This window comes from Osmerus eperlanus, chromosome 15 (genome assembly GCF_963692335.1).
Source record: "Osmerus eperlanus chromosome 15, fOsmEpe2.1, whole genome shotgun sequence".
NCBI lineage: Eukaryota > Metazoa > Chordata > Actinopteri > Osmeriformes > Osmeridae > Osmerus > Osmerus eperlanus.
In genome coordinates, this window is record NC_085032.1 from 15,208,587 (window position 1) to 15,221,885 (window position 13,299).

At 47.6% G+C, this 13,299-nt stretch overlaps 1 protein-coding gene across 1 annotated transcript; it reads left to right on the top strand.

Annotated features, from left to right (window-relative positions):
• The first annotated feature begins 929 nt into the window (after positions 1 to 929).
• On the top strand, positions 930 to 12,532 carry cul2 (cullin 2). The gene is made up of 21 exons (XM_062479898.1): positions 930 to 1,066; positions 2,248 to 2,383; positions 2,550 to 2,652; positions 2,747 to 2,841; positions 3,546 to 3,651; positions 3,851 to 3,933; positions 4,063 to 4,159; positions 4,338 to 4,448; positions 7,217 to 7,379; positions 7,561 to 7,685; positions 7,866 to 7,973; positions 8,226 to 8,285; positions 8,385 to 8,513; positions 8,684 to 8,770; positions 9,064 to 9,216; positions 9,603 to 9,680; positions 10,099 to 10,165; positions 10,500 to 10,702; positions 10,858 to 10,959; positions 11,057 to 11,173; positions 11,736 to 12,532. Exons 2-21 carry the CDS (start codon positions 2,265 to 2,267, stop codon positions 11,865 to 11,867), a joined length of 2,238 nt encoding a protein of 745 aa, XP_062335882.1. The 5' UTR covers positions 930 to 1,066; positions 2,248 to 2,264; the 3' UTR covers positions 11,868 to 12,532.
• The last annotated feature ends 767 nt before the right edge of the window (positions 12,533 to 13,299 follow it).

Consider the following 13,299-nt stretch of genomic DNA (forward strand, 5'->3'; position numbering starts at 1 on the left):
TTTACTGTCTTGAAACGATGGCTATTTGTCGTGATATTTTCCTTATTGCGTATTTTCTCAATGAAAAAATACAGATGCAATGTATGGGTACAAGAGCAAGACAGAGGTGAACATTAAAATGTTCACAAATGTAGGCCTACAAGTCATTTATTCATCTCAATTAACATGTCAGTTAATATAATGTAATGTCCCTCACAGGCTAAAGCAACAGCGTCAAACACTGCAAATCAAAATACCCTATATACCCCATTTTAAAAAGGATAATGAGAAACTCGTCAAATATTTTGCCTGGATTAGGACTACCCGATCCAGATTAGAGTGTCGAAACTCTGTCACATCACCACCCCACCTCCAATGGCTCGCCGTCTACTACCAGACACTACCAGACACACTTGTAGGAACGTTTAAAATTGAATGAGTGTACTTTTTACCCATATATGCCTGAATGAAAGTATAAAAAATAGTAGGCTACAATACAAATAATGCCATGCACACACTGTCAAAAAGACCTAGCAATAGGCCCTACAACACACACACAAGGATATAATCCGTTTAAAATTGTAATTTAATGTTTATCATGTGTTCAGTAAACGTATACAAAGCTTTATAAACCCACTAAATGTCACAAATTGTATTTTGTGAATTACACCTCTATTTCTATTTCCCAACAGAAAGCAATCTAATAAATCTAAAAATGCGATTCATAATTTGATTAAAGTTACCAAGTAGTGCCCCGTAGTTTTAGGCAAAACTAATCAGACACAGGGAAGTCAAATATTTATTGTTTCTGGGAAGCAAGTATTCAAGTATTTATTTTCAGTAAAGTGTCAATTTTTAACACAATATACATTCTAAATATGCACATTGTTGGCAATCCTTTAAAATCGCCCTGTAAATAATGCAGGAAATGACAAAGTACGGAACTATGACAGTCCCGGTTACCCCTCCAGCTGATTCAAAGGTATAATCCAAGTGGTGGGGTAATGGAAGACCTGTAAGTAAAAGAGATCAAGCTTGTGACATCGGCGAAACTTGAAATATTAAAACAAGTACATATTGGCCAGGGGTACGTATCACACATAAATCATCGCTTGACCTTTTAAACATGCATTTGTAAACAATAATACAACCTGGGTCAGTGCTGTCAGGAAAAAGTGTAAGAAAGTCGGAGCAAGAAAGCTCGCTAAGCTAGTGCTAGCTGGCTAGCTACCGTAGACGGTCGCTGTTTCCCAATGCCCAAATTCGCTTGACAGCTGCCTTGATAGCAACTAGCTAGCCTGCACAACTGGTTGGTAGCAGATCATCCAGACAAGTAGCATAGCCATTTATTGCGGTTAATGCATGTGAAGGCAATATACAATTCAGTTGAAATACTTAATATTCAGCTAGATTCAATGAGTATGAAAACAGACACCACAACATGCAATGTTGTCTTGTTTAATAGTTAGCTTAGCTAGGCTACTTAGCTAACTTTAGCACTATCGGTTGAATGACGAATGAAATTGATACTAGAGAGTTAGCTAAGCTAGCTTGCTCGCTATCCAGCCAGGCCTTCTCTGACATTCTCGTTTTCTATAATGTTAGCTAGCTAGGCCATGTTAAACTCACATTTCAGGTGACATCAGCTGGTAGAACTCGATTGCTAATATTATCTGTGAATTAGCTCGCAGACCACGCAAACACTCACAGTACTGTTAGTAAGGCCTATACATTTGCCAAAAGGAATGAAGCTACATCATTAGTTACCACACCAGCTAGTTAGTTACATACACAGGTAACTGTAGCCAATAGCGGGCTTGGTACTGATTCGGCCAATGTTTACAGTCTTGTTGTGACTGTCAGTGGTCGTTCGTGGACGGTCGTGTTTAACGGTTTCATTGTTTGGATTAATGTGTCATTGTGTAGTGACAAAAACAAGCTAATAATTTGATTTATGTAATAAGGCTATTGGTTTGTTGTGGGATATACCGCATCGCTTGCGAAATTGTAATGTACAGAAGGAGGCCAACGCTGAAAGTATATTTCATAGTAGGGTTGCAGGATTCGCAACTTTGAACAAAGATTCTGTAAGGGGTTCTGACCATACACTTTTTTTGTCGCATGTGATTAAGTATATAATATAAAGTCATATTTACAGAATTAGAGTCATATTGCTTTCCATTTTTTAAATGTAAATAATAAAAGATGAAGGTGTAGCCTTTCACCCAATAAGCCAAGCCAACACCTTAACCCTTTTTCCTCTTGCAGAGTGAAGAAGCCATACAATGTCCTTGAAGCCGCGGGTGGTGGATTTCGATGAGACATGGAACAAGCTTCTGACAACGATCAAGGCAGTTGTGATGCTTGACTATGTGGAGAGGGCTACGTGGAACGACCGCTTCTCGTATCCACCATTCTTGGTTCTTCTCTGCTGTAGAAATGAGCTGTCTAAATGTGTTGCCCAATAGGAGATTCATGTCCAATCCAGGGTGTGGACCATTACGTAATTTGCCTTAGTTGTGATGACCTGTTTCTCTTCTCAATGTTGCTTTCTTTAACATTTATATCAGTGACATTTATGCCTTGTGTGTCGCATACCCGGAGCCACTAGGGGAAAGATTGTACACAGAGACAAAAGTGTTTCTGGAGAATCATGTTGGGCAGTTATACAAGGTAAACATCGATCCTTAAGTGAATGTGAGTTTAAGCATAGGCTACGGTGACTGACACATTAGTAACTGATATTCTGGCTTTTTCTACATTTCAGAAAGTTCTGGAGTCAGAGGAGAAGGTTTTAGTGATGTACCACAGATACTGGGAGGAGTATAGTAAGGGGGCAGACTACATGGATTGCTTGTACAGGTAATTTCCCCAGATTGTAAATAAAGCTTTGTGAATATTATAAGGGATGGGATTCATGACTGCATGTGTCTATGCTTGTCGGGGAGTCAGGTGGCTGAGCGGTGAGGGAATCGGGCTAGTAATCCGAAGGTTGCCAGTTCGATTCCCGGTCATGCCAACTGACGTTGTGTCCTTGGGCAAGGCACTTCACCCTACTTGCCTCGGGGAATGTCCCCGTACTTACTGTAAGTCGCTCTGGATAAGAGCGTCTGCTAAATGACTAAATGTAATCTAAATGTAAAATGCTTGGCTGGACCTGATGTTAGTTTCCTCCAGGATCACAATGACTCTTATTGAGAGACTTGTTGCTCTTGTTGGTTAGTTGTAACGGTTTCAAATTCTTGTACTCGCTGTGAAATATTTTACTGTTGATTGTTTTTTCTACAGGTACACTCTTGCACTCTTGTGGGGAGTTTCATGCTGTTCAATTGTAACTTGTTTAACTGCATGCTCTTATGGTTCTTCCCTTTGGCACTTATTTGGTTTCCCACAATGTATGCTTCATGTTTTGGCTGCCTGCAATGTTTTTGGGGCTCGTTGTTATGATCAGTGACCTATGCTCTTTTGTAAAGCTCTCTCTTGGAAGTCGCTTTGGATAAAAGCGTCTGCTAAATGTAAATGTACATGATGACTAATGCAGATCATCTTCCCTGCTGCCTATGTAGGTACCTGAACACACAGTTCATAAAGAAGAACAAACTCACCGAGGCAGACTTGCAGTATGGCTATGGCGGGGTCGACCTGAATGAACCACTTATGGAAATAGGGGAGGTAAAATATAGGATCTCTGCTGCACACAGTGTGTCTGTTGCTATTGGCGACGAGCTCTGTGTTAACCAAACTTGAACACCATGCTTTACCTGATGAGCATGGAGTCGATGAGAGCTCCCCATGCCCAGTATAAGAAGGCTGTGTGTGTTTCGGTCTTTAGTGAGATTCATGCCTGTGTTTGCCTTCCTTTGTATTTCAGCTGGCACTCGATATGTGGAGGAAGTTGATGATTGAGCCCCTTCAAGCCGTTCTGATCCGCATGCTGCTGAACGAAATCAAGAAGTAAGTCATTGCATCCTTGTTTTCTATTGGTTAGCACATAATGGCGACCTGGGCATTAAAGCAAAAATAAGTAAACAGTCGTCTCCACGGACCCTTTTCGCAAATGCTTGTTTTGCTTGTATCTGTCAGCGATCGGTGTGGTGAGGATCCGAACCAGAAAGTAATCCATGGCGTCATCAACTCCTTTGTTCATGTTGAACAGTACAAGAAAAAGTTTCCTCTAAAGGTAAGTCTTTCAGATCTACATCTCAAGACAACTATAACTCCCCTGATTCAATCCTGGCTTATCCTCCCCACAAGGTGAGATAGTCCGCAAAAATCAATGGTTCCTCAGAGTGCCGTACACAACCAGTGTGTCCTCCTATCTCCTGAGGCACTTACGGGTTTCTTGTCCTGTCTTCCAGTTTTATCAGGAAATCTTCGAAGGGCCGTTTCTGACAAAAACAGGAGAGTACTACAAGCAAGAAGCCTCCAATTTACTGCAAGAGTCCAACTGTTCACAGTATATGGAAAAGGTAAGCCATGGCTCGTCCTTGTTCCTGTACGCAGCTCTGGGCTCAGCGAGCGCAGCATCAGCAGGTCAGCGTGCGTGCACACGCAGGCAGGTGTGACACGGCTGGGGCAATACAGAGTCGAACGCTACCTGCCCTGTATCTCATGTCGTTCTGTGGTGGCTTCACTGACTCACTGCACGGTTTGAGTTTAGTTTTGTCTCTGAGAAAACCCATGGGGCAACGTGTGTGTCTGTGTGAGCGTGTGTTCGTGTCTGAGGTCAAATATACTCCATAACTCTGAGGCTGACTGGAAAGTGGAAGTGGTGTGTGTGCGTGTGCATCTGTGTGTGTGTAATGAGGTCATATGAAGGCTCTATAACTCTGGGGCTAACTGGAAAGTGTAGCAAGGATATTTCAGAGGTCTTGTTGACTTGGGGACAAAATATTTAATGTGTGTTAGCATCGCTGTGTGCCTACAGTCTCCCTTTTAGGCTATTTCACAAATCCCAGCTGTCGGCTGTCTCTCCTCGCAACGCTCATCCTGACCCTGTAGACCAGGGCCAGTCATCCTGACCCTGTAGACCAGGGCCAGTCATCCTGACCCTGTAGACCAGGGCCAGTCATCCTGACCCTGTAGACCAGGGCCAGTCACCCTGACCCTGTAGACCAGGGCCAGTCACCCTGACCCTGTAGACCAGGGCCAGTCATCCTGACCCTGTAGACCAGGGCCAGTCACCCTGACCCTGTAGACCAGGGCCAGTCATCCTGACCCTGTAGACCAGGGCCAGTCATCCTGACCCTGTAGACCAGGGCCAGTCATCCTGACCCTGTAGACCAGGGCCAGTCATCCTGACCCTGTAGACCAGGGCCAGTCACCCTGACCCTGTAGACCAGGGCCAGTCATCCTGACCCTGTAGACCAGGGCCAGTCATCCTGACCCTGTAGACCAGGGCCAGTCATCCTGACCCTGTAGACCAGGGCCAGTCACCCTGACCCTGTAGACCAGGGCCAGTCATCCTGACCCTGTAGACCAGGGCCAGTCATCCTGACCCTGTAGACCAGGGCCAGTCATCCTGACCCTGTAGACCAGGGCCAGTCACCCTGACCCTGTAGACCAGGGCCAGTCATCCTGACCCTGTAGACCAGGGCCAGTCATCCTGACCCTGTAGACCAGGGCCAGTCACCCTGACCCTGTAGACCAGGGCCAGTCATCCTGACCCTGTAGACCAGGGCCAGTCATCCTGACCCTGTAGACCAGGGCCAGTCACCCTGACCCTGTAGACCAGGGCCAGTCATCCTGACCCTGTAGACCAGGGCCAGTCACCCTGACCCTGTAGACCAGGGCCAGTCATCCTGACCCTGTAGACCAGGGCCAGTCACCCTGACCCTGTAGACCAGGGCCAGTCATCCTGACCCTGTAGACCAGGGCCAGTCATCCTGACCCTGTAGACCAGGGCCAGTCATCCTGACCCTGTAGACCAGGGCCAGTCATCCTGACCCTGTAGACCAGGGCCAGTCATCCTGACCCTGTAGACCAGGGCCAGTCATCCTGACCCTGTAGACCAGGGCCAGTCATCCTGACCCTGTAGACCAGGGCCAGTCATCCTGACCCTGTAGACCAGGGCCAGTCATCCTGACCCTGTAGACCAGGGCCAGTCACCCTGACCCTGTAGACCAGGGCCAGTCATCCTGACCCTGTAGACCAGGGCCAGTCATCCTGACCCTGTAGACCAGGGCCAGTCATCCTGACCCTGTAGACCAGGGCCAGTCACCCTGACCCTGTAGACCAGGGCCAGTCATCCTGACCCTGTAGACCAGGGCCAGTCATCCTGACCCTGTAGACCAGGGCCAGTCATCCTGACCCTGTAGACCAGGGCCAGTCATCCTGACCCTGTAGACCAGGGCCAGTCATCCTGACCCTGTAGACCAGGGCCAGTCATCCTGACCCTGTAGACCAGGGCCAGTCACCCTGACCCTGTAGACCAGGGCCAGTCATCCTGACCCTGTAGACCAGGGCCAGTCATCCTGACCCTGTAGACCAGGGCCAGTCACCCTGACCCTGTAGACCAGGGCCAGTCATCCTGACCCTGTAGACCAGGGCCAGTCACCCTGACCCTGTAGACCAGGGCCAGTCATCCTGACCCTGTAGACCAGGGCCAGTCACCCTGACCCTGTAGACCAGGGCCAGTCATCCTGACCCTGTAGACCAGGGCCAGTCATCCTGACCCTGTAGACCAGGGCCAGTCATCCTGACCCTGTAGACCAGGGCCAGTCACCCTGACCCTGTAGACCAGGGCCAGTCATCCTGACCCTGTAGACCAGGGCCAGTCACCCTGACCCTGTAGACCAGGGCCAGTCACCACCTGTGGCTGCTAGCCCTTTGAATACGATAGTCCCACACTGGATTGAAGAGACCCGGAGCAGCAGTGTGTGACTCATCTGTCACCGTGACAACTGAAAGCTCTAACAGTGTCACACGATCACGCCTCCCCGCCCAGCGTCGGCGAAGCTCACGTTTAGACAGACATGATGTAGATGACTGTGTGTCTACATCCTGTTTGAGACAATGTAGATGACTGTGTTTACATCCAAGTCAACAGCCTCTTCTTGCATTCACAGCCTGTTTGTTTGCGTGTTGTTTTGCTTTGTTGGCAGCCTGGCCTATCAGGGACCAGGGCTGTGTAGCTTTCGATGATGTCAAAAGTCTCTCTTGTCCCAGTGCCAACGCGCACTGTTGAGTGAATGTTATGTAAATCAAATCCTCGTGTGTCCCCCCCCCTCCCCCACAGGTGTTGGGACGGTTGAAAGATGAGGAAGTGAGGTGTCGGAAGTACCTGCACCCTAGCTCCTACGCCAAAGTCATCCATGAATGTCAACAGAGGATGGTGGCAGACCACCTGCAGTTCCTCCACGGGGAGTGTCAGAACATCATCCGGCAGGAGAAGAGAGAGGGTCAGACACACACACACACACACACTGTACTCACTTATCCAGCTGTGTGATGTCCCCCTTCCCCCCAGCAGACGTCTGCTGCAATCTGTGTCCATCATCAGTTGGCCTACACACACATTTTGCTTATCCATCCCTGAGATCTGACTGTCTCTTCCTCCCCTGTGTGTGCCTGTTGCTGCAGACATGGCCAACATGTACACCCTGCTGCGGGCTGTGGCCAGTGGCCTACCTCACATGATCCAGGAACTCCAGATCCACATCCACGACGAGGGCCTTCGAGCGACCAGTAACCTCTCTCAGGAAAACGTCAGTCCCCTGTTCACACGCTCACTCCACAACACCATACCCTCAAGAAGAGAAATCTACTTTACTTGCATTGGTTTCTGCGACTTCAGAGACTGTTTCATTCTGCCTGGTGAGATTCTGAAGTTCTGTTCAGTAGAGATGTTTATTTGGATTTCATTTTCTTCCCTTTCCCCCCCACAGATGCCAACCCTGTTTGTCGAGTCCGTGTTGGAGGTTCACAGTAAATTTGTTCAGCTCATTAACACAGTGCTGAACGGGGATCAGCACTTTATGAGCGCACTTGATAAGGTATTAACCTCTGACTCTGTAGTAAAGAGCCTTAGTGGGATAAGCTTGTCATGACTCCACTGTCCAGTAGATGGCGCTAAAACAGCTGTAATGTAATGAGCTATCTGTAATTGTCTCCTCAGATCCCTTTAGAATCAATACCTAAACGAACACGTGTTTAACGTATTGAAGTGTATAATTCCTGTAAAATCATATGAAAGTGACTGAGATTTTAATTGTTACCTTAAAATCATTTTCATTTTCTTCCTTCAGGCTTTGACTTCAGTGGTAAACTACAGAGAGCCCAAATCCATTTGCAAAGCCCCAGAACTGGTGAGTGGAAACCAACCAAATACTCAGAGACAGAATCTTCCCGCGTCGTGTTTGTCCGAGGTTAACTTCATCCTATTGTCATCCTGTTTTCCCGCACAGCTTGCCAAGTATTGTGACAATCTGCTGAAGAAGTCCGCCAAGGGCATGACGGAGAACGAGGTGGAGGACAAGCTGACCAGCTTCATCACAGTGTTCAAGTACATAGACGACAAGGATGTGTTTCAGAAGGTGACTGCTGGCGCCGCTATCCTCGCCGGAATACATATTTCTTGTCGTGCAAACTTGAGTGAAGGAGGATGTGGAGATGTTACTTTCCTGCTAAGAAGCTGGTATTTGATACTCAAAAGTGCTATTTGGTTGCTCTCTTCTCTCTGTCTTTCTTTCTTTCTCTCTCACAGTTTTACGCCAGAATGCTTGCAAAGAGGTTAATACATGGCCTGTCTCTGTCTATGGACTCGGAAGAAGCCATGATCAACAAACTAAAGGTGAGAATGAAAGTTTAACTGTTTTTAAATTAAAGTCCTCATGCTGAAAGCCTCCCATTACCCTCATTGTAGTCTGTGTCCAGCCTGTAGAGCTCATTCTCCTTGACTGAATGACACGAGTGTATAATCACGCCATTCCCCCCGCCAGTCTGCTTTCAGTCTTCTGTCAGCGAGTGATATTTGACTGATAACAGTGAAGGACAGGATTATTAAATTCTGCATGTCTGTGCTCCACCCTCTCCCCCCCCCCCCCCCTCTGTGTGACCCCCCTTCTCTGTCTCTTCTCTCTGCAGCAAGCGTGCGGTTATGAGTTCACTAGCAAGCTCCACCGAATGTACACAGACATGAGCGTCAGCGCCGACCTCAACAACAAATTCAATAACTTTATCAAGACCCAGGACACCGTGGTGGACCTGGGGATCAGTTTCCAGATCTACGTATTACAGGTGAGGGCTGGCCAGGTAGGGGGGTCCGGGGTTTGAGGTGGGGTGAGATCGGGCCAATAGAAAAAGTGAATGAAGGGTGAATAGAAGGAAAAAAAAACGGTATTTTAACGTATCATTAACTGGAGTGAATATGGTCATTATTTGAATCAGTGTTTAGGTTTTAGCTGCTCTTCTTGTTCGTACCGTGTCCTTCATCTATGGAATAATCTCAGTATTCACAGTTTCTTCTGTCTTGCCTTGGGATCTGAGTCGTTGTCATAGCAGAGGTACTTTCCCACACAGTTCTCTGCAGGAATCTTTGGAGGTCACGCATCTCCAGCAGGTTTCTAGCTGAGGGCTCTGGTGTTGAGTTCTCAACGTGTGTGTGCGTGTGTGTGTCTTTACAGGCAGGAGCCTGGCCCCTCACACATGTCCCCTCTTCTACGTTTGCCATCCCCCAGGAGTTGGAGAAGAGTGTACAGATGGTGAGAGCGTGGATCTGGGAGACGGGGGCGGGGGGCGGGGGGCAGGGAGACGGGGGCAGGGAGCAGGGAGACGGGGGCAGGGAGACGGGGGCAGGGAGACGGGGGCAGGGAGACGGGGGCAGGGAGACGGGTGCAGGGGGCAGGGGGCAGGGTCGGACTGGCCGTCGGGAGACATAATGCAACAAAAAAAATAACAAAAATAATAATAATACACGGCTGTGGGCCGGTCTGCCTTTCAAAGTCCCGGGACGTTTTTCAGTCCCAGTCCAGACCTGGGTGTGTGTGTGTGTGTGTGGGTGGGGGTGGGGGTTGTCTGAGGACGTTGTCCTAAGGCTACCCTCAGCTGCTCTATAGTCTGATACTGATATGATGATGATGGTGTGTGTGTGTGTGTGTGTCTTTCTCTGTTTCCCAACAGTTTGAGATGTTCTATAATCAACACTTCAGCGGGAGGAAGTTGACTTGGCTACACTATCTCTGCACAGGTACGCACGGTTGCACACACACACACACACACACACACACTGATCCACCCAACGCTGCACTTGCTAATCTTTTGAGCAGCAGCTCAGTGAGACTGTGCCAACTTGCTGTATGGGGGCACATCAGTACTGCTATTAAAGGATTGGGGCCTAATCCCAACTTGTTCTAGAATGCATGGGGGACACTGTTTGTGTGTGTTTGTGTGTGTGTGTGTGTGGGGGGGGGGAGAAACAAAGACAATTTCTAAGAAAGACAATTTCTTGTTTCTTCTTTAAATAGAGAGAGTGGAGAGAAAATGTTGCTGGAGTCTGTTCATGGTGTGACCCTTTCCCCTAGGCGAGGTCAAGATGAACTACCTGTCCAAGCCCTACGTAGCCATGGTGACCACCTACCAGATGGCCGTGCTTCTGGCCTTCAACAGCGGCACCACGGTGGGCTACAAGGATCTGCAGGACAGCACGCAGATGAACGAGAAGGAGCTGCAGAAGACCATCAGGTCCCTGCTGGACGTCAAGATGCTCAACCATGACTCCCAGAAGGTCAGACCACACCCCACGCCCCAGGAGGGCTAGACCACCAAAAACCTTCTAGGCCTAGAAGCTTGTCTGGGACACTGTCCTACTAGAGGATCTTCTTCGGCCGTTGCTTGTCGGAACGTAATTTCCTCTGACACTGTTTATGTCCTTCCTCACAGGAGGAGATCGAGCCCGAATCCACGTTTTCGCTAAATATGAGTTTCACCAGTAAAAGAACAAAGTTCAAGATCACGACGTCGATGCAGAAAGACACACCACAGGTGAGCTTGAAGGCTGGGCATCCTGGCTGACGGAGCAATGTTTTGTGCCTGTGCCTGTCTTAACGGAGCGTGTGCGTGTGTGTGTGTGTCCTGGCAGGAGATGGAACAGACGAGGAGTGCTGTGGACGAGGACCGCAAAATGTATTTACAAGCTGCTATCGTGCGAATCATGAAGGCGCGCAAACTGCTCCGACACAACGCCCTCATCCAGGAGGTGAGGGGGAGAGGGCCAATAACAACTGTGTGGTTGCAACATAGAGAGAAGATAAGATCTCATCTCTGTAGGCTCTCTTAGAGCCGTGTTACATGGATGAAGACACGCCGCGGTCTGTGAGCCCCCAGGGCGAGAGCCCCTATGTGTGTCGCTGTTTGAAGGGGGGCTTTCACAGAGTCGTGGAGGGGAATGTCTAAGCTGATAAGACAGCCCTGACTGACACGTATGTCAGGAATGAGTGTCTCTCTCTGGGAAAACGTTACGACACGTCTGGCCTTAACATGGCATCTTGCTAGCTGTCAACACACGCACGAAAACATCTATCTGTCCATCCCAAGTGCGCACACGTGCACGCACACACACGCACAAAAACATCTATCTGATGATGCAAAGTGAGCACACACACACATTGTTATATTTCCCTATCCTATTTCTCTCTGTGTGTTCATGAAGGGTTAGATGATGTAGAGACGTAGGGAAACATAGCCGATGATCCGAGCCGGCAGACACAACCAATCTAACCCTCCTCTCTCCTGTTTCTGCCCTGCCTCTCTCTCCCCAGGTCATCAACCAGTCCAAAGCCAGATTCAACCCCAGTATCGCCATGATCAAGAAGTGCATTGAGGTGCTCATCGACAAGCAGTACATTGAGCGCAGCCAGAGCTCAGCGGACGAGTACAGCTACGTGGCATGAATCAGGAGAGAGGGGCGGCGCTCACCCGCCAACAAGGAACAGAAAGAGAGAGAACGAGAGAGAGACCATTCATTTATTTTTGGGACTGTCGCTGTCTCGTGTGTTCTCGTGGGGGGGGGGGGGGAGAGGGAGGGGGGCTGTGCCTCCATCTTGGAAAAGGGTTAAAGAGACCACGCCAGACAACCAACCCCACCACCACAACACACCGCCCGACTCTTCTAACTGCCCCGCCCCTGACCCCACCCTCTTCGGCCCAATCTGATTTTATGCTGTTTACAACATCACCAGTGCCACGCACCAGTGCGTCAACAAGAAGAAATGCCTCTATAGCTATTCGAGCGCCAAGCTGATAATACGTTTTTAGTCGACTAAACCGAAAAAATATAAAAAAATTAATTGGGGAAAAGACCTGTGACATGGCAGGTGGAGACGAGATGGAAACCATGCTTTCTTTTCACACGTTTGCAGTTGTGTGTGTGTGTGTGTGTGTTTTCTCTCTTTCTTTTTTTAATGTATCGAAGTTAGAAAAATATTGTAATAAAACTGGTATACTGATAATTGTATCTACTTTCAAATGTAAAGAGAAAAAAAAACAATTGAGGTGACAAACATGATCCCGCTGCTTGTCAAATAAATGAATAAAAACACACGGTTTTTATGTAAAATGTTTTGGATAAGCGCGTGTGTCTCTGACGTGAGAATAGTATTCCTGTGGTTTGTTCATGCGGGAGTCAGTCATGCTGACCACTACCAGTAGGGGGAGTCTTCAGGTGTGTGTGTTTACTTACGATTTAACGGCATCTGTCTTGTTCATGGGGACAATTGGATCAATTTGATCTGGACTTAATAATACGAGTCCATAGGGGTCCAGGAAACCAAAATAATAACCTTTGTGGGGTATATGACAGTCCATAAACTTCAGTGTAAACAAGGAAGATTCTGGTCATTTTTATGATCTGTTTTAGATGTGGTTTTAGAGTGAGTAAAGGTAGGTCACTTAGAATTTTACTGTGGTTTTACTGAGAAATATTGCCCTGTAATTATGGTTACACTTAATATGTACTACTGTATATCTTGGGTGACTTGCCTGGTCAAAGACGCTCTCCTAATCACAAACATAGTCGTTATGGGCCCAGATGTCTTCTGCACCGATATTCATATTCTTCTTAGTTTTATGATCTGAACCACTGCCGAAAACTGGTTTTTACAAGCATTTTATAGGATAATATTAATAATGTATTAATTTACACAATATAACCCTTTTTCAGTTAATCATGGAACATATTGCTGCTTTGATGTCAGATGTGTCGGTTGGACAATGTTTTGTGGAATGCAAAATGAAAGTCTGAAGCCAAACTATATTAATCGAAAGAAAGGGTGTCGTTTGCCATGTCATGATCTACCTGGTCTTCTGTGCCGAGATATGGATAGG